Here is a 20,261-nt window from a genome sequence, read left to right on the forward strand (position 1 = left end):
TGTTATTGGATGTCATGTAAGACTCTATAGTTGTCCTATTCTTTTTATGAACGTTAGAAGAGCTGGGCTGATCTGGTGGTAGAGTCTCGGGAGACGTGTTTGGTTTTCTTTTATTATATCTTGTTATTGGACTTCTTTGGCTGGTTTTCGATTCGTATTTTCTGGGGGGTTTACTGCTTAAAGATACAATTTTATCATATTTCAGAATAACTTTTTCCCCTTGTTCTCTTCTAGCTATGAATTCTTCTTTTAGTTCCTTCCTTTTTTGCAGAACCTTAAGTGAAAAATCTTCTTTTATGTATATAGGCGTATCCTTTAATAAAGATTTATTCCTCATGATTTGAATTTTTAAGCCCATAGTAGTTAAAGTCAAGACAACAGGTCTAACATTTCCATTCTTTTTCCCCAATCTTCTCACCAACTCTATGTCCCTTTTTTCACATGATATTTTCATCTTTTTATTTATTATATTAATAACAGTATCTTCCAGCTCACTATAATATCTTTCTTTTTCCTCAAGCCCAAAAAGTAATAAATTCCTTTTTTTCGTTTGTTGTTCTAATATATCTATGCGTGCCTGCTGTTTTTCTAGTTTTTCTTCTAATGCTTTGGTTTTTGATTCAATATTTTCAAATTTTTGGTTTATATTTTCGTTAATTTTTTGTAAATTGTCTTGTATTTTATTCATTTCTTGTTTTTGACCTTGCATATCTATTTGGATCTCTTTAAGCATTCTCATCATCTCTTCCATTTTGTATTATTTATTTACATTCAATTTTCACAATTTACAGTTTAAAAATGTCCAATAAAGTACTTCTATTTCCATCTAACGGTAATTCAAGCCAAGGTTGTAAGTTTCACTTACTGCTTTGTAGGTGGCGTTTGTTAAACTGATAATAAACAGCGCGTCAATAAAGAAATGTTTCCATCTAGCGGTGAGTAGTAAAGACTCGTAAATATTGGATCCACTACGTGTTGATAGATGGCGCCTGGCGTCTTTCAAGATCTTGAATCGATTTTAATGATAACTAAATTTTATTTGTCACTTTTTGTTTATAATAATTATGATTCAACTGCTGATTCTTCCTGTTAATCCATTCTTGACTGCCGTACCAATTTGGGAACACTTACGTTACGCACTGTTTACGTGTTTTTTGATATAATCGTCTATTTCGAAATATTTATTTTCTAATTAATAGTACATATTTCCATTTATTATTATCAAACTTGGTACAAAAAATTACTTCGTAGGATTTTCTCTTGGTCTATTTATTGTTTTGGTTGACAATGGGCAGTAGTTTGCCTTAAAATTGATCAATTTAATTGATGCAACAATGGAACATTGGCGCCATGTTGGTACAGTCGTCTCGCGTAGATAGAACGAAGATGCACTTTTCCACGTATTTATCGGTCACTTTTTATTACGATAACATTTGCACGTAATTATTATATATAAATCTTCTGTTTATTACTATAAATACACTGACTTTTGCACTTTAACTATTTGATATTCTCACAAAATTACGGAGCTAATCACTATATTGCGCTGGCAACTACCCTCCCTTGTACCCTTAGTATATGATTTTACTTCTCGCCAATTTTGGTAGTATTCGAGAGTCGAAACAAAATAATGTCAAAGTAAAACGAACCTAAAGGTTCTTGATTTAAAGTCAAAAATTCATTACCATTGATTTTAATTTTACAACGTTTTCGCTTGGAGCACTGGCTGTAATATATTAGAACTTGAGCATTATAACAAGGCAATTAAGAGCTATTTTGCTTTAACGCTAAAGTGTTTCCACTCTCAAATACTATCAACGTTGTTGGTGAGAACAAAATCTTTTTTTTCTCTCTCTCGTCTGGCTTTACAAAGATTAGCCAATGTCAAGTTTGTAGTTATTTGTAACAAATTAGTTAAACTATACAAGTGTGGACCCCGTCTGTGCCGGCGCTCGCCGACACACGCACGGGTCCCCCTTAGAGCGCTTTCCAGTCAGTTTTAACAAAAAAAAAAAAACACTCCAAAAAGGCAGAGCACGCCCGCCAGCTAACACCAACACAGACGAAGTCCGAACAAAATCTTATACTGAGGAGGATACTGAAAATAAAACACTCTTTCTTCTCTATGCGTTGCTCTTTAAAGGTTTACGTTAGTCTATGGCCACACAACGCTCTCGATCCAGGGTACATAGTTGGCAACCCTGGTGTAGATGCCGGGTTCACCCTTAACCCCGCAGGCGCGACCGAAGGACGTCACCCCCACCACTGTGTACATGCAGTTGATTTGCTTGTGTTTTAGCTGGAGGGGACCGCCGCTGTCACCCTGGAGGAAATAGATTTTTTTTGTTTAAATGCATAGTGAAATTAATGAAAAATTTGCGCTCGCTTCGCTCCCGTTGCATAATTTACGCGTAGGTATTCTATAAGTTCTTTTATATTAGTCTGTTTAAATAACGAAAACATCATTTAGGTAGGTGGGTACACTTTTTTTTTTTGCTTTGTTCATGTCTACTATATTATGCGACAGGTCGAGATGGCAATCGGGATATGAGGCGTGGGGAATCCCCGCACACCAACACAAAAAAAGATTTTTGAATATTTTTTGAAACCTCCTCCTTTTTTGAAGTCGGTTAAAAATCGGCTCAGTAGTTTAGGCGCCACGATGGAAACACACAAACACAAACCTACATAAGTACAATGTACATAGACTGCTAATTTTAGCACACTTATTAGGAAGGCTTATGATTTCATAAGCCTTCCTTTTGGCTTTGCCGTACTCGGGTAAACTTTCGTGCTAGCCCCGATGGTCTGTCGTTTTACCAAGCCCCACATTTGCCTGGTGGAGATTGCTGTGAGCAATAAGGCCGCCTTTGCGTACAATTGTGTTTAGTTTATTTCTGTCTTATTTCATGTTTTGTGTGCGGTAAATTCTGTGGTCGGAAGGAAAAGGGGCACAAGTCGCATTTTTCACTAAAATTACAAAAACTCACTAATGAAATATATTATTTCAAGCTTCAAGGGAAAAAGGCATATTTTACGAAAACTTTATTTATTCCAGAATAAAAACTAAACAAAAATTGGGCACAAGTCGATTATCGTTTGTCTTAACCACTTCTTAACAAAGAATAGGGGCACAACTTAAATCATGCCTACTTGTAACAAGATTTCGCAAAATTTTTGGTTTGGAATATGGCATCATGTCTACTTAGTTCTCAAATCGTTGCGTTTCAGAACAAAAAAAGCTCATGATAAATGACCGAAGTTGCACTGTTTAATTGTTTTGGTGTTTTTTTGGGCCAATTATTACTATCGAACCGTTAGGTAACCGATCCCATTATAGGACAACACTGTTTGTTAGGCACCTGGACCTTTGCGCAAGATTCCACCACCATTGTTTCATTTAAGTCAGTTATGGATTCTTTTGTACCACTTCGGAAGTACCTAAGTAGGTAATAAGTTTTCTAATTTATTATTACTTAGTTAACGGTTTAGTTATAATTTATTTGTTATTTTTTGTTGTCAAAACGTGTCCGTAGTCCTACGCCCTACTCCTATAATTTTGTTGTATAATTTGTATACTACCGGTAAATTCAAAAATATATTTCTTATTCTAGATTCATCTTACTCACAACGAAAGAAAGAGGAAGACCAACAATATAAGGTCGATTATAAAACTTAAAAGAAACAGAGGATACATTATATATACCAAAAAGGAAGAATAGTTAGTGCGAGTAAAGTAAAACACATATCTATGAGTAAAACATTAATCAGATTGCAGGAAGAAATCTGCTTATAAAATTTACCTTTGAGCAGCAAAGTCAGATATTTCAAGAGTACTGAAACCATAGTGATTTTAATAAGAGAGTTTTATATTTAACACAACTGATTTCACATGGTCCTAAAAAGATTTTAGGTCCGTTTAACGATCAGTGGACAAAATTTATTTTTGGAAGAAATGTCAATTACATTGACCATGTATTTCGGGATTAGATTGTCTGGAGTTTAGAAGTCTTAGTTGAAATAAGAATCTTTCAAACAGACATTTTGTGAGACAGACAAATTTATGCGAACAGTTATTAAAAATCCTTCTTTGAAATATCCGGCATTATTACAAGTAATGACAAAACTAGATCTTACAACTCCACCTTCTAAAATTTCGGAAGAAAAGAATAACTAATTCTTGACCACATAATCTACTTACTTTATGACTTACCTAACTTATAGGTCTCATTATTCACGACGACACACAGGCAAAACCTATCTTCTATTAGGCTTGAACTTAACAATTTATGTGGGTACGAAATGTATAAAGAAGACATATCCAGTTTTCAGATTACACTTTGGCAAAATATTTAAGAGCACTGGTCTTAAATTCAAAAGCCAGTTCTAGACACGTGTAATACCTATGACGCGATACATATGATAATTAAATTAGTAGAGCCCATTGAAAAAGAGACACCAACTTGACAGTCATCAAATAAAAGCAGATTTTGCTAATCTAGTAAATTGAAGAAACAAAGAACCCTTCAGCAAATAAAGGTTTACCTTTGGTTTGCAGCAATTCTTGTTAACATCACTTTTAAAAATAATTTACAGACATACAAAAATTAAATGTACCTAATATAAATCTAAATCTAATCTAATATAATATAATATTTAATATAATATAATATCAAAATCACATTTACATAAACATAGAATCATCTAAAAATCTGTGTTAATAACACAAATACTTCCAATTATTGAGATTTGAACCAGCTACATCCGGTGATCTAAGATTATAAGTATTTTTATCAAATTAATGAATAGTATAACAAACAAATTATCTTAATTTGTTCGTTTTTATTAGTAACTACTTACTGAAAAATGGCCTAAGTTAGTATGACGTAAGGTTGGCAGCCGAAGTTGGGTTTAGAAAAGAGGCACAAGTCACATTAATTTAAAATATATAATAATAAATTTTAAAAAAATTGGATTATTTATTATATGAGCTCATTTACAAAAGAAAACTATAAATTAAATCACAATATAATGTATATTTCAAACGGTATCTTGATTTTAAGAAACGCTGTCTCGACTAATTTCTTTCTTTGGTCCGTACTGGCGAAACGAGCTGTAGCCGCGTATCTGACTTGTGCCCCTTTTCCTTACGACCACAGAATTTTTCCATCTATCTACTTATGCTATGTTATGTGTAAACGTGTATTTGCAATAAATTAATTATGATTATGATTATTATGGTAGAGATTGCTCTAAGCAATAAGGCCGCCTTTGCACACTATTGCTTTTCTGTTTTCTTCCTTTTGTGTTGTGTTTCTTTTCATGTTATTTCATGTTAATGTGTGCAATAAAGATTTCATCTATCTATCTATCTATCTGTCTATCTATCTATCTCTCTCTCTATCTATCTATCTATCTATCTACCAAAAGTCAAGAGGTACGCACCTGGCAGGTGTCCTTCTCTGCATTCTTGTCTCCATAACAGATCTGAGTGTTGGCGTCGAAGCCGTCCTTCATGAGGCGATGCGGGGGGAACATGCTCGTACACTCCTCTGTCGTGAACTTTTGCAGGATCACCTGAATCAAATAACGTTAAAACAATGTAATAAAAACCAGCCAAGTGCGACTCAGACCTGCGCACCGAGGGTTCCGTACTCGGGTATTTTTCCAACATTTTGCACGATAAATGAAAAACTGTTATGCGTAAAAATAAATAAAAATCTGTTTTAGAATGTACAAGTAAAGCCCTTTCATATGATACCCCACTTGGTATAGTTATCTTACTTTGAAAATTGAAACATTTAAATTAATTTTTTTGGTGATGTAACCACAAATTCATGGTTTTCCGATTTTTCCTTTACTTGTGTTATAAGACCTGCCGTTCCTGATTCTAGGTCAACGGGAAGTACCTACCCTATAGGTTTTCTTGACAGACAGACAGTCAACGAAGTGATCCTATCAGGGTTCCGTTTTCCCTTTTGAGGTACGGAACCTTACCTTCTGCAGCTGATCAGCGGTGGCACCCCGGTTCTGCGTGGCGCCCCACCCGCTCGCTAAAGCCTGCTGGTAGTTGTTGGGGGAATTGGTATCCAGACACGCGGGCACCGCAAACTGTCCCAGGGTCATCCTGGAAATGTGATACGCCCGTTTTAGTCAGTTAATATATATTAGTCAGTCAGTATAGTCAGTATAGGTAGGTAAATGTATAGAAGCAAACGTTACTTCGCGGAAATCAATGATATAGGTACCTACAAGGAATCAAAAGCTTAATTTGCTATAAGACCAAATCTGCAAATCTGTATGGTGCAAAATGCAGCATGCGATGTGCACCGCCCGCCCTCCCACTGATAAACATGCAGGAAAAGCAAAATTTACAATGCACATTGTAAGGTCTACATCTCCTGAGGATGCTCCGGTGTCGGAGCGAAACGTGCGTCGAGTGTGTTCTGGTGGATTTGTGTGGTGCTGCGTGGTGGCTTCCTTGGTGGCTGGATTCTCCTGTATTCTTAGCAGTGGGAGGGCGGGCGGTGCATGTCGCATGCTGCATGTTGTACCACACAGATTTGCCTTTTTCAGAGGGATTACAGCAAATTAAGGTTTCTATTCCTTGGATAAACTAGAAATACTTAGTCATTATAATATTTCACCTAGACGTTTAGGTACTCACTCTTTCTCCGTCTCGACCAGCGCAATATCATTGTATCTGTGCGGAGAGTTGTATCCGGGATGTTTCTCTATCCTCTTGACTCGGTATATCCGGCTGATATCCATCGGGTCGGAGCGCTTCAGGGCTCCTACTCGCACGTACGTTATTTCCCCACTGAGAAATGAAACAAAAGATACTTAGATAGTGAGATTAGATAGATAGAATTTTAACACATCACGGAAGATATAGTTTAGTTAGGGCCTATCTAAGGTTATTTAAATATGGTTACTCAAAATATGTATCTATCACACGATAGCAAAGTTTTTGTTTCTTGTGCCTTTGAACCCCTCGCTACACTCAGGATTCTAACTTAGAATCACTCGCTACGCTCGTGACTCTATTATAGAATCCTTCGCCCGCTCAGGGTTCAAACTAGGCACTTGCAACAAAAATGAATTTTGCTATCTTGTTGAACAAATAACTATTTTACTTTGTAGTGATTTTTCTTTTTGGCTCTATCATTTGTATGGGATTACGTAACAGAGAGAGTACCTACTTATAGGCCATAATATTGTGTCCAAAGTGAAAGGGGTAAGTATTAGGTACTCACAGATTTCTGGTGAAGGTGCAATGGCCGGCCGTGAGAACGAATCTCTCACTCAGGATGGATCCTCCGCACAGCCACTGCACAGAGTTGATGTCGTTGCCGTAGCCTATCAGAGCCTGGAAAACGATTTTTTTTAAAATGGTATGAAATGTGCACATTCCATACTCTTCAGATTAGTTCGAAAGTTAAACTTCCCGGACGGTATTACTAGTACTGTCCAGAAAATTAAGTATGGATGGAATTTCATTTCTGGACAGTATGTATTACAATAGCTGTCCAGAAAAATAAGTTTGAATTGGACTTCGTCTGTGTTGGTGTTAGCTGGCGGGCGTGCTCTGCCTTTTTGGAGTGTTTTTTTTTAATTAAAACTGACTGGAAAGCGCTGTAAAGGGGTGCCGTGCGTATGTCGGCGAGCGCCGGCACAGACGGGGTCCATACTTGTATAGTTTAACTAACTTGTTACAAATAACTACAAACTTGACATTGGCTAATCTTTGAAAAGCCAGAGAAAAAAAAAGTTTGAATTTGGAATAATGCTTGTTCCTCACAACTGTTCAGAAACGTTACCTACTAGGTATGATAAGTTTGAATTTGGAATAATCTTTCTCTAAGCCGATTTTTTAGGGTTCCTACCTCAAAAGGAATAGGTATTGTTCCTCCCTGTGTTGGGGACAATAGAGAAACTTTCAGCTTTAATAAAATAACGAAGGTCTGGCCCACGTGGGTTCTTAGTCAATGATGAATGTTGATGTAGACTAAAAAGGAAACGGGCTAACCTGGAAGCGCCATGGCTTAAGGTAGGGTTTACAGGATCCTGCCGGTCCCCGCAAATTTTGATTTGTATTTAAAAATTATTTAGGTACGGTGACCACTCACCATGTGGGGGAACTCGTCCTCGGAAGCAGCCACGCCACCCACGATGAGGTCCTTGGCGTTGTGCTTGCATCGATTTGTGCGCGCCTTCTTACCAGTCAGCGCCACGCTCTTGAGGCACGGGTAGACTAACTTCTCTTGGTATTCTATACATTCTGGGAAAACACAAAACTAAAAATGTAACAAAAAGCGGTGATAACCTAGGGGTTTTAAGACATCGGCTAAGAAGCTAGTGGGAAGTGAGTGGGCTCGGAGTTTTATTTTTTCAAGAATATTAGCCATGCTAATCATGACTAATACCCCCCTTTCCCCTCCAATTAAGCGTATAGTTTGTGCCAGGAGTGGGTACGACAATAGTGCAACGGGTGGGGTTTGAATCGCCAACCTTTCGGAATTCAGTCCGCTCCTCAACCGTTGAGCTATCGAGGCTCTTAGTTAGGACCGTACTGTGTGGTGGCGCGCCCTCGAGAAGGCCCATGTCCAGCCGTGGACGCAAATAGGCTGATTGATTGATTGATTTTGGTCTAGTGGCCGCACGTCGTTGAAATTCCACACACATTTACATGACACCCTCTCGGAGGAAGATTGAGGAAGACACTGATGCACGGCTTTTGTACAAAAAAAATTGGTTCGATCTATCGAAGATCTGTCTTCGCACGGTCATATAAAACGGCACATACTCCGTGGTAGCCGAACGCGATTTGCCTCCTCGTTTCTGATTTGACCCTCTAGGAGTCTAGGGTATGGGACGCCTTTCCGGCATCAGTTTTCCCCTCCAATTAATTAGGTACCTTCAATTCAAAAGTGAATAGGTATCTTCTAAGCAAGCGCGCTCCATCTCAGGCTGCATCATCACTTTCCAGAAGGTTTGACTGCAGCAAAGCGCTAGTTTTGTCGCTGTCACCATATGTTGACACGACACGAATCAATGATGGAAAGCAACTCACAACAATCTTACTAGATGGCACCACAAGTATCTTCAATCTCACTATGAAGACTCGAAGATCTCTTTTCGCGCGGTCAAATAAAGTTTTACTTCAACTTACTGTCGAAAGCCTTGGAGCCCGTCTTGGGCACGGTCTGGTTGGCGGGAATGGGCTCGCAGTCGTCCGTGACCTTCTGTCCCCCGGTGTTGAGGACATAGTCGTACACTGGGGGCACGTACTCCGTGGTAGCTGAAGGCCTGGAAACACAAACAAAACAAGTTATAGGCAATGCACTAAAATGAGACAGAGCTAATTATAGAGCAGTACTTTGACCTGCAGCTCGCTCCAGCAATGTGCGGGACTTCAATTACTTTTATACATGCCATAATACTGTGTATACTAGATGATGTACAGCTTCGCCCGTGTGGGTTGGTCAGGTCCTCTGCAGCATCAGGATTGAGGAGTTGGAATCCAAATTTTTATGGAACAATGTTGCAAAGTTCCTTTATCGATTTAAAAAAAAAAGACGAAAATCGGTTCAGAAATCTCGGAGATATCAGTGTACATAGGTAGAAAACACAACTCCTCCATTTTCCAAAGTCGGTTAAAAAAGTAGCCTATGTTACTCCTTGGTTAATCCTTTACTTGTCTGTGAATGTTTTGTCAAAATAGGTTTAGCCATTCCGAAGATTAACCCGTTGAAACAGACACACTTCAATTTTATTTATTAGTATAGATCAAATCTTTGAAATGAGCAACCGCCGAGTTTCTTGCTGGTTCTTCTCGGTAAGAAAGGCATTCCGAGCCAGTGGTAGATGCTGTTGACGATCCAAAAGTACTTGTAAAAGTCTGATTGAATAAAAATATTTTGAATTTGAATTTGCTAACTTAAGTTTCAATTAAAACGAAACATATAATTGATTCCAGCCGTAATCTGTATCTCAAATGGATCACTTTACTGTCTGTCTGTCTGTCTGTCTGTCTGTCTGTCTGTCTGTCTGTCCGTCCGTCTGTTATAGTGTCTGTCAAGAAAACCTATAGGGTACTTCCCGTTGACCTAGAATCATGAAAGGCAGGTAGGTAGGTCTTATAGCACAAGTAAAGGAAAAAATCCGACAGGACAGAATCTTTTCTCCGTCTCTTTTCGCCATAAGCTCTTCTCTTTCTAAGAGGACACCCGTGCTCAGGTAGTGGACCAACGATTAATGATGAGATGATCTTTACCTTTGAGTAGAAGTAGTGGCGACCGGTATTCTGACGGTGGTGGGCGTGGCCTTGTCCAAGCAACACACCACGGGGTCATTACTCGAGAACGAGCACAGCTGTAACAGACAGACAGACATAATAGTACCTATAGCTACTATATCCAGCTGCCTCACAACATTCTACTGTAAAATATTACTTTTATATACAACTAGATGGTGCCCGCGACTTCGTCCGAGTGGGTAGCTTTTTAAAAATCCCATGGGAATTCTTTTCTTTTCCGGGATAAAAAGTTGCCTATGTCAATTTCCGGGATGCCTACCTCTATACTAACTCCATACTTCCATAAAAAGATTATAAATGCGAAAGAGTTCCCACGGGATTCTCAAAAACCCATCCGCTTAACCGATTTGTATGAAAGGTACCGAGGTAGCTTGCGTCTTTGTAATTGACATAGGCATAGGCTTTTTATCCCGAAAAATCAAACAGTTCCCACGGGATCTTTAAAAACCTAGATCCACGAAAGAATCCCGTGGGAACTCTTTGATTTTCCGGGATAATCAGTAACCTACGTCCTTCCTAAGGATGTAAGCTAACTCTGTGCCAAATTTCATCAAAATCAGTACCTATAAAGTGAAAAGCTAGCAGACAGACAGACAGTCAGACAGACACACTTTCGCATTTATAATATTAGTATGAATACGAAATGATGGTCGTCCGAATGTTACGCTAAAGAAGTCTCTATTATCTGGACTACGAATTCCAGTGTAAAAGTTCACTATCTTTACCCAACTGTATACGTTTGCTAAACTGTGACAAAAAGTAATATTATTGCAAAACTGGCACATGTCAAGTCTCACGTATGGAATTTGTACCAGTTGAGGTCAAGATCGTGCTGTGCTTTTCACACTTAAGGAGAACGATAGAGATGATAAGAGGATAGAAAATGTTTTCATTATTATTTTAAACTAGATGGTGCCCGCGACTTGGTCTTTTTTTTAAATAATAAGATAGCGAGCAAATGAGCAGGCGGGTCACCTGATGTTAAGTGATTACCGACGCCCATGAATTGCAGCACCAGAGGTAACGCCGATGCGTTGCCGGCCTTTCAGGAATTAATTGGTCCGTCCCTTGAATAACCCCATGTTGTAATCTAGTGGGAACACCGCCGATGGGAGTTGATTCCACAGTTTGTATGTGCGCGGAAAAAAGGATCTGGCACAACGGGCGGTCGAAGTGCACCAGGCACCCAAGTGGTGAGGGTGAAATTGCTTGTGGTGGCGTGCGGTGCGGTTGTAGAAACAGGAGGGTGACTATGCGCTAAGGGTGACTATCGAGGGAGTTTCAGTACGTAAAAATCCTACATACCCCGATGCTTTCATCGGACCCAACACGTCGGATTTACCCCGTAAGTAGGTAAGTAAATAAGTAAGTAACCACAGCCTAAGCCTTAAAGTATAGGTAAAGATAAGTTCCATAAATGTCCTTCCTCGTTTGTTAAATCTATCATAAACATTGTGCTAATTGCCATTTAATTTATATTTAATACCAACGGTTACACCACATTAGTTACTTATCTATTAACAGGGCTCTCTCCGTCACTCGTTTCCACTCGTTTCATACAATCGTAGTTCCAATTTCATTTGAATATTAAGCAACCAAAGTCCATGAAATTTTGCAGACATATTCTAGAAACTAATATCTGTGTCTAATAATAAAAGGTAAAATGTAACCTTTTATAAAGGTTGTATCATCGCTCTGTGAACTTCAATACACATAAATCACACTAATATTATAAAAGCGAAAGTTTGTATGTGTGTGTGTGTGTGTGTGTGTGTTTGTTACTCCTTCACGCAAAAACCATTGGACGGATTTGGCTGAAATTCGGAACGGAGATAGATAGTATCCTGGATTAGCACATAGGCTACTTTTTATCCCGGAAAATCAAAGAGTTCCCACGGGATTTCGAAAAACCTAAATCCACGCGGACGAAGTCGCGGGCATCAGGTAGTATTACATACATTTTATAATAAGTAAGAATCTTTTTTTTAATGAAAAAACACACATTTTAACGGCGTGATTGAAGGACAAACCAAAAAACCAACACACTTTCGCATTTATAATATGGGTAGGTATAGTGACAACTCCAGTAAGTCTGAAATACATGAATCCAGTTTCAACTTACAGACGCAAGAAATTGTACAAGAGTCTTTTTTAACTCCCGACCCAAAAAAAGGGACGTGTGTATCTGTGTATCTGTCTGTGGCATCGTAGCTCCTAAACTAATGAACTTTAATTTCGTTTTTTTTTTGTTCGAAAGGTGGCTTGATCGAGAGTGTTCTTAGCTATAATCCAAGAAAATCGGTTCAGCCGTTTGAAAGTTATCAGCTCTTTTCTAGTTACTGTAACCTTCACTTGTCGGGGGTGTTATAAATTTCTATTTTACTCTTGTCAAAGTTACGTTTTAATTGAAAGTGTCAACAAAGTTTGAACCGTAATTTTATTATTACCTACCTATATATACCTACCTATAGTATGAGACTTTATTATCAGATATATAGACATACTAGAGGATGCCCGCGGCTTCGCCCGCGTGCAGTTCGGTTTTTTGAAATCCTTTAGGAACTCTTTGATTTTCCTGGATCAAAAGTAGCCTATGTCCTTCCCCGGGATGTATCCCAAGTCTGTACCAAACATTAAAATCGGTTCAGCAGTTGGGCCGTGAAAACGTAGCAGACAGACAGATATACAGACAGACAGACAGATAGACAGACAGACAGAAAGACAGACACACTTTCGCATTTATAATATTAGTATGGATTATAATGTAGTCTCTATACAATATTATGACTTCCAAGGGTTTTTCCTCTCCGTCATGTTTAACCCAAATAAAAATAAATGCGGTTTATTTTATGTGCACCTGTTGTCATTTGGGATTCGCGTAGGTGACTAAGCAGCTATTAAAGTATTTTTTGCGCAACGGATCAGCCTGGCTGTCCAGCGCGAAAATGCAGCCAGTATTCTTGGCACCATTCCATGCGGGCATGACTTGTACAGTAATTAGATAAGGTTAGCTTTAAGTTTTATTGCAATATACTAGCTGACGCCCGCGACTTCGTCCGCGTGGATTTCGGTTTTTCAAAATCCCGTTGGAACTCTTTGGTTTTCCGGGATAAAAAGTAGCCTATGTGCTAATCCAGGATATTATCTATCTCCATTCCGAATTTCAGCCAAATCCGTCCAGTAGTTTTTGCGTGAAGGAGTAACAAACATACACACACACACACATGCAAACTTTCGCCTTTATAATATTAAGTGTGATAGTGTGATGTGATGTGATTTTCACAAAACAAAGAATGTAATAAGTTAATAGATTGGGTAAAAGCAAGACAAATCATCTTTAGGATGTATTTTTTTGGATTTTTAACTGACTGAATTTCACACAAACAACGTCCTCATACGTCAAGAAATCGGCATAACAACGTCTTTCGGCGTTAGTACATGAGTCGCATATCCTATTATCACACTAATACTCGTATAATAAAGGTAAAAGTTTGTATGTAGTGACAGGTGTATGTATGGATGTTATATGATAAATAAATAAATAAATGTTTGATGGCTTCCAGGCTCCAGGCTATCGGTTAGCAGGTAGTGACGAGAGCTTGGGAGACGTAGAACATCTTATTTTTATTTATTACCCGACTGCGGCAAAGCCAAAAGGAAGGGTTATGATTTTAGCACGTTTTAGTCTACGTAACTATTACGTTACGTAGTCTACGTACGTTAGGTCAATTTTTTTTCGTATAAACGTAGCCTATGTCACCCGGACCTTTACGACGAATCGATTGACACCTCATTCATCAAAATCGGTCCAGTAGTTTAGGGACTAGCTGTAACACAGATACTCGAAATACAAACATACATACGTAGACTGCTAAAATCATTACACTTCCTTTTGGCTTTGCCGTAGTCGAGTAAAAATATAGAAGCTTACTTGTGGGGTCCCCTTCTTATTTCTTATGGCGTCGATAGCTGTTTGACATCTTCGTATGTTTAAACAGACCCCCTGCATGCCACTGCTTCTGTCTGTACATCTGTCACCTGCAACCATAAAAACAATTTAACTTCATAGTAAGTCGGGACTTTCTGGACTCTACCACTGGTTCGGAAAGAAAATTCTACCGAGAAGAGCCGACACGAAACAGCAAAACTACCCTGAAATTTAGCTACCTAAGTATAACCCTTGGAAATTTGCAAGGATTATAGTTAGCTATTGCATTTATTGCAACATACAATTTCACTTAAAAATATGAGTTCATACTCATAGAGAGAGTCAACGCGTGCCAGACCTTCGTTATTTTTTAGAAGCTGGAAGTTTTTCGTTCTTCCCTGTGTTGGGGGCAATACGCAGAGAAACTTTCAGCTTTTAATGAAGGGCTGGCTCTCCCGGGCTCTTAAATTATATGAGTGGAGTTGTATTTTTTGTCAAAAAATTCAAAAATCAATGTATTTTTCTTTTTTTATTCAATTAAATTTTCACAAGTACTTTTGAATCGTCAAGTGCATCTACCACTGGTTCGGAATGCCTTTCCTACCGAGAAGAACCAGCAAGAAACTCGGCGGCTGCTCTTTTCAAAGATTTGATATACAATATTATGCCATGTATAAAAGTGATTGAAGTCCCGCGCATTGCTGGAGCGAGCTGCAGGTCAAATCCACGCTCTTTTATCATTTATCATTTTCCGGTAATGGCCGACTTTAGAAGAAAGTGAGAAAGTATCATTTATCATTTCATTTATCATTTTCCGCTGACTTTAGAAGGTGAGAAAGTAGAGTCTGACTTTATTTTAGACTTTTATCGGATCGACGGATAGACGACAGTTATAATTATAATATTTTATAACGGTTATCTTGAGGTCAGCATAATTTATGCAGATGCGTCGCGATGGTTTATTTTATCAACAAGTTTTCGCACTCAGAGAGGTTCGTTCGCGTCAATTAAAAAATTCGTCAAGTTCGAGTCGGACTCGCATACGAAGGGTTTCGTGCCAGAAATAATACTTTTTTTAGGGTTCCGTACCGCAATAGGATTACTTTGTTGTCGTCTATCTACTGTCCGTCTATCCGTCTGTCGTGTCTGACAAGAAAACTTATAGAGTAGGTACTTTCCATTGACCTAGAATCATGAAATTTGGTAGGTAGGTAGGTTTTATAGCACAAGTAGGAAGGAAAAAAAAATCAAAAACCGTGAATTTCTTTACATCACAAAAAATTTAAATTGTTAAAGTAAGTTAAATTAAATATACTTACCAAGTGGGGTATCATATGAAAGGGCTTTACCTGTATATTCTAAAACAGATTTTCATTAATTTTTATACGTAAGAATTTTTGATTTATCGTGCAAAATGTCGAAAAAATACCCGAGCACCTACAGAACTCTCGGTGCGCAAGTCTGACTCGCTTTTAGCTGGATTTTTCGTAAATTTTATGGCAGCGGCATTGTAATTGTATATTTGTTGTTATAGCAATAGAAATACACATTCTGTGAAAATTTCAAGTCTCTACCTATTATAGTTCATGAGATAAAGCCCGCTGATAGACAGACGTACGGGCAGACGGACGGAGGGACAGCGCAGAGTAGTAATAACGTAAAACTGTGGTTGGCACCCTTTGAGTACGGAACCCTAAATCCACGCGGGCATTGCAACTTACTGAAGTTCATTGAACCCTTCAAAGCACTGCAGAAATTACCAACAGACCTATTTTTTTTATCTCTCGTCTGGCTTTACAAAGATTAGCCAATGTCAAGTTTGTAGTTATTTGTAACAAGTTAGCTAAACTATACAAGTATGGACCCCGTCTGTGCCGGCGCTCGCCGACATACGCACGGCACCCCCTTAGAGCGCTTTCCAGTCAGTTTTACCAAAAAAAAAAACACTCCAAAAAGGCAGAGCACGCCCGCCAGCTAACACCACACAGACGAAGTCCACAGACCGCAAGTTTACGGCTCCTAGTAATTACCTATCTATCCATATAAAAGGAAAAAATGAGTTGACTGATATATTGTACAAAAATAGCGACCAAATGATTGCGGTGGGGCACCTAATGTTAAGTGATTACCGCCGCCCATGAACATTTGCAATAGGTATCAGAAATACTGCCATACGTTGCCGGACTTTCAAGAATTTGTTGGTCCGCCCCTTGAATTAAAAATATTTAAAAAAAATTGTTACGTACCTTCTTCAGATTGCGCTTTAATAGCAAAAGCCACAAAAAACACTAGGAATAATACTTTAAATGCCATTTTGAGTTAACAATTTTATAACTTTTAAATTAAAATGCACTAAAAACACTAAAAAAATGTTTTATTCACGAACTAATTAATATACAAATTACACCACGGTTTACAAAATCTAACAGTTTTATGAGAAAACTTAAAGTAAACAATTTTTTTTACAGTTTGTTATACGTCCTTCGTATGCCGTATCAAACTATGAACTGAGTTTCCTTGTATTTATATTTATTTACATTTTACACTGTGGTTTTAGAAACTGAGTCATGTTCGTTAATTATATTCATTATATACGTCATAATATTATAATGGTCATCTATTTAAACCTGTGCCTATACTTTGTTAATTAAAGGCTGACTAATGCTCGTTTATATGAAAAAAAAAATTTAAAAAAATATGTATATATACTTAATATTAAGAAAAACAAAAAAAAAAACAAAAAAAATGTAAAAAAAAAGTTAAAAAATAATTACAAATTAAAAAAAAAGTTTTAGAGGTAGGCTTATAATAATAATAATGCCCGTTTTCACTAAACATAAGGCGCTTTTACATCGCATCGCCCAAAATCAATTAGGCTTAGAGAAAAAACTTTTCACCATAAACAAACCAACAAACCAGCAAACAAACGCACTTTCGCATTTAAACTTTGTTTGCATTTAAAGTTTGGTGTAAAATTTTCACTGTAATTAAATAAATAAATAACAAGATAAAATTGATAACCCGACTGCGGTCTTAACACATACTGAAACTAGCTGATACCCGCGACTTCGTTCGCGTGGATGTAGGTTTTTTAAAATTCCCGTGAGAACTCTTTGATTTTCCGGGATAAAAAGTAGTCTATGTGCTAATCCAGGGTATAATCTATTGCCATTCTAAATTTCAGCCAAATCCGTCCAGTAGTTTTTGCGTGAAGGAGTAACAAACATACACACACACACACATACAAACTTTCTCCTTTATAATATTAGTGTGATATTAGAGTAAAATTGTTTTGCTATCGCTTGGTGTATTTTAATGTTATTGTACATTTATATACATGAGCTCAAAATTTTCTCCTCTTTCATTTGACATCTCACTCGATACAATAGCAAAAATAAAAATTTTTGGAGACCTCCACTCTTTTTGATGTAACAGCCGTTAGGTCAATTTTTTTCGTATAAAATATAGCTTATGTCACCCGGGCCTTTACAACGAATCAATTGACACCTCATTCATCAAAATCGGCCCAGTAGTTTAGGCTCTACGGCGGAACACACTGAATCTGGATTCAAACACACATACATACATACATACATAGATTGCTAAAATCACTACTCTTCCTTTTGGCTTTACCGTAGTCGGGTAAAAACACAAGTAGGTACCTAGTCATAATGTACCTCTGGATATTGTCAATAAACAGGAAATATTGAGGAAAATTATAATTTACATAATAGATATGGAATGTAAGCGGTGATAGCTTAGTGGTAAAGACGGCCTGCCGTTCGGGGTTCGATCCCGGGAACGCACCTCTAACTTTCGGAACTATGCGCCTTGCTCTTAAGAAAACCTGCATGCTTGAGAGTTCTCCATAATGTACTCAAAGGTGTGTGAAGTCTGCCAATCCGCATTGAGCCAGCGTGATGGACTAGGACATTTAAACCCTTCTCATTTCTGAGAGAAGACCCGTACTCAGTAGTGGGTGGATGGGTTGATCATGATATGTATAAATCGTTTGGTTAGTTATTTATTTTTTACTAGCTGTGCCCGCGACTTCGTTCGCGTGGAATGGCTCTCAGCGCGCTTTATATAGCCACGGACGCTCTGGCGCGAGGCGTGTAGTAGGGGAGGTAGGGGAGCATTGGGCACTTTTTTACATAAATGTTAATAAAACTGTTATTTTTTATCATAATAAAAATTGTATTCCAAATATATCAAGCACACATATTTGGCAGTAATTATTGCTAAGAAAAGTTTTGGTATTATAATTAGTCTCAAAGTTACGAAAGATCTTCGAACACATGTCCAAAGTGCCCAAACCTCCCACTGGGAGGGAGGTTTGGGCACCCCTATAGGGAGGTTTGGGCACTGAATTTAATATGCACGATATTGCTTCACTATATTACTATGCTTAAGTATTATATAACATTGCTATAAAAATTGTAAGACAAACAGTTTTTCTTATCATAGACTTTAGAAAAATTAAAGAATGTGACTTAGAATCAATAGGTAATGCACGATGTTGGACTTAATTATATTTTAATAATTTATATTTTAAGGGGCATAAGACGGGCCTGCCCGCGAAATCAAATTTAATTTGGTTTTTCGCAATTTTTAAACTAATACGACAACGTAGGCAGCTTATGGTATTTTAATTGCGACAGTGGCAGTATCATCCTCACAGGTTTATATAAAAATCTTTGCTTGAAAGGGTCCAGTTTAAGAAATTAATTCTAGTATCGACTATTCTCACAAATTAGTCGATACTCGAATTAATTTCTCAAACTGGACCGAAGCGATGTCGTTCATATAAAGTTTTAAGATTTTCAAAAAATCTCCGACATTTTTCTTATTGAAACTTGTGGCCCGTGAGAGACTGGTAGCTTCTGGTGTCCTTATCGAAAGCTCAGGTTGTCTTTTAAAAATCCCCTTATCTAATCTTTGGATGCAAGTTTCTTCTTGGTCCAGTTATCTGGCATTTTTTTTCAATGGCACCAAAAAACACTTAAAAACAGAGGGAGCATTGGGCATGCCCAAACCTCCCTCTTACCTGTGTGCCCAATGCTCCCCATAGCCTCACTTTTCAAATAGATTTGAATAAGTTTATTTTTATCAAATGTTGAATCCTAATTGACAGGTAAATATAATCTTCATTAAACACAATAGAAGAAGTTAACACAGATACTTCCACTTTCTTGCAGATTTCTGTGTTATGTTTCTTCAAATCACAATCAAAATATTTACTTCTGTACGCTACAAACCGTTAAGCGCATGTAACTTGACAACCAAGTGAAATGACAGCTGACACTTTTTATAAGCGGTGTTGCCAGTTATTAAATTATAGTGCTGTGGTAGAAAACAAAAAATATCTAGAATACATTTTGAGGAATGAGGGGGTGCCCAAACCTCCCGACTGCCCAATGCTCCCCTACCTCCCGTACTCTGTACGTTAAAAATGTTCGCCGTGATTCTTTAAATTGACATAACTTTTTTTTTATGAACCGATTGACATGAAATAAACACTAAATGTTAAGTGAAGCTTACTACAATATTTTAGTGAAAACCGTATCTAAATCGAATAAGCCGCTTCTGATATTAGCGTGCACAAACACACAGACAAACAGACAAACAGACAAAAAAAATTTAATTACAATTTCGGGTTTGGCATCGATATAATAACAACCCCTGCCACTTTTTTTTATATATTTCCATTGTACAGACACCACTTTTCTACAATTTTATTATATGTATAGATAGATTAATTATTTTCAAAGGTATAATAGTAATTGACAATTCTATAAAAAATAAAAAATAATTAAATTGAATCTAAAATCTCGTCGAGACCACCGCAGCGGGGCATTGTACCCAAGATGCTGGCAGCATTACCCCTTTGGATGGCCAAACTAATTCTTTGCCCAAGGTAGCTGCCAGCTCTCGGGTCCCCGGTTAACTCGATAACCCTTTTCGAAATCTCAAAAAAAGCTCAGAGTCCCCAAGCCCCACGGCCCCAAGGTCTCC

At 37.8% G+C, this 20,261-nt stretch overlaps 1 protein-coding gene and 1 long non-coding RNA gene across 2 annotated transcripts; both read right to left on the reverse strand.

The window, feature by feature from the left end:
- Nucleotides 1-1,703: 1,703 nt before the first annotated feature.
- On the reverse strand, nt 1,704-19,739 carry LOC123878856. The gene is made up of 3 exons (XR_006798895.1): nt 19,726-19,739; nt 19,239-19,247; nt 1,704-1,839 (listed from the first exon to the last, which is right to left on the reverse strand). It is a non-coding gene; the product is annotated as an uncharacterized LOC123878856 (long non-coding RNA).
- LOC123878833 (CLIP domain-containing serine protease 14D-like) lies at nt 2,023-16,760 on the reverse strand. Its single transcript, XM_045926180.1, has 10 exons — nt 16,493-16,760; nt 14,250-14,356; nt 10,277-10,374; nt 9,173-9,309; nt 8,130-8,281; nt 7,257-7,369; nt 6,668-6,820; nt 5,998-6,127; nt 5,446-5,577; nt 2,023-2,323 (listed from the first exon to the last, which is right to left on the reverse strand). The coding sequence occupies exons 1-10, from the start codon at nt 16,557-16,559 to the stop codon at nt 2,156-2,158; spliced, it is 1,257 nt and encodes a 418-aa protein (XP_045782136.1). The 5' UTR covers nt 16,560-16,760; the 3' UTR covers nt 2,023-2,155.
- Nucleotides 19,740-20,261: the final 522 nt, after the last annotated feature.

The sequence above is a fragment of the Maniola jurtina genome, chromosome 26 (assembly GCF_905333055.1).
Source record: "Maniola jurtina chromosome 26, ilManJurt1.1, whole genome shotgun sequence".
In the NCBI taxonomy this organism is placed as follows: domain Eukaryota; kingdom Metazoa; phylum Arthropoda; class Insecta; order Lepidoptera; family Nymphalidae; genus Maniola; species Maniola jurtina.

Coding starts and splice junctions, on each gene's coding strand:
- LOC123878833 (XM_045926180.1), bottom strand. CDS start 16,559: ATGGCATTTAAAGTATTATTCCTAGTGTTTTTTGTGGCTTTTGCTATT. Junction 9,310..10,276: donor GCCACTACTTCTACTCAAAG/GTAAAGATCATC, acceptor TTGTGTTTCCAG/GCCTTCAGCTACCACGGAGT. Junction 6,128..6,667: donor CTGGTCGAGACGGAGAAAGA/GTGAGTACCTAA, acceptor TCACATTTCCAG/GATGACCCTGGGACAGTTTG.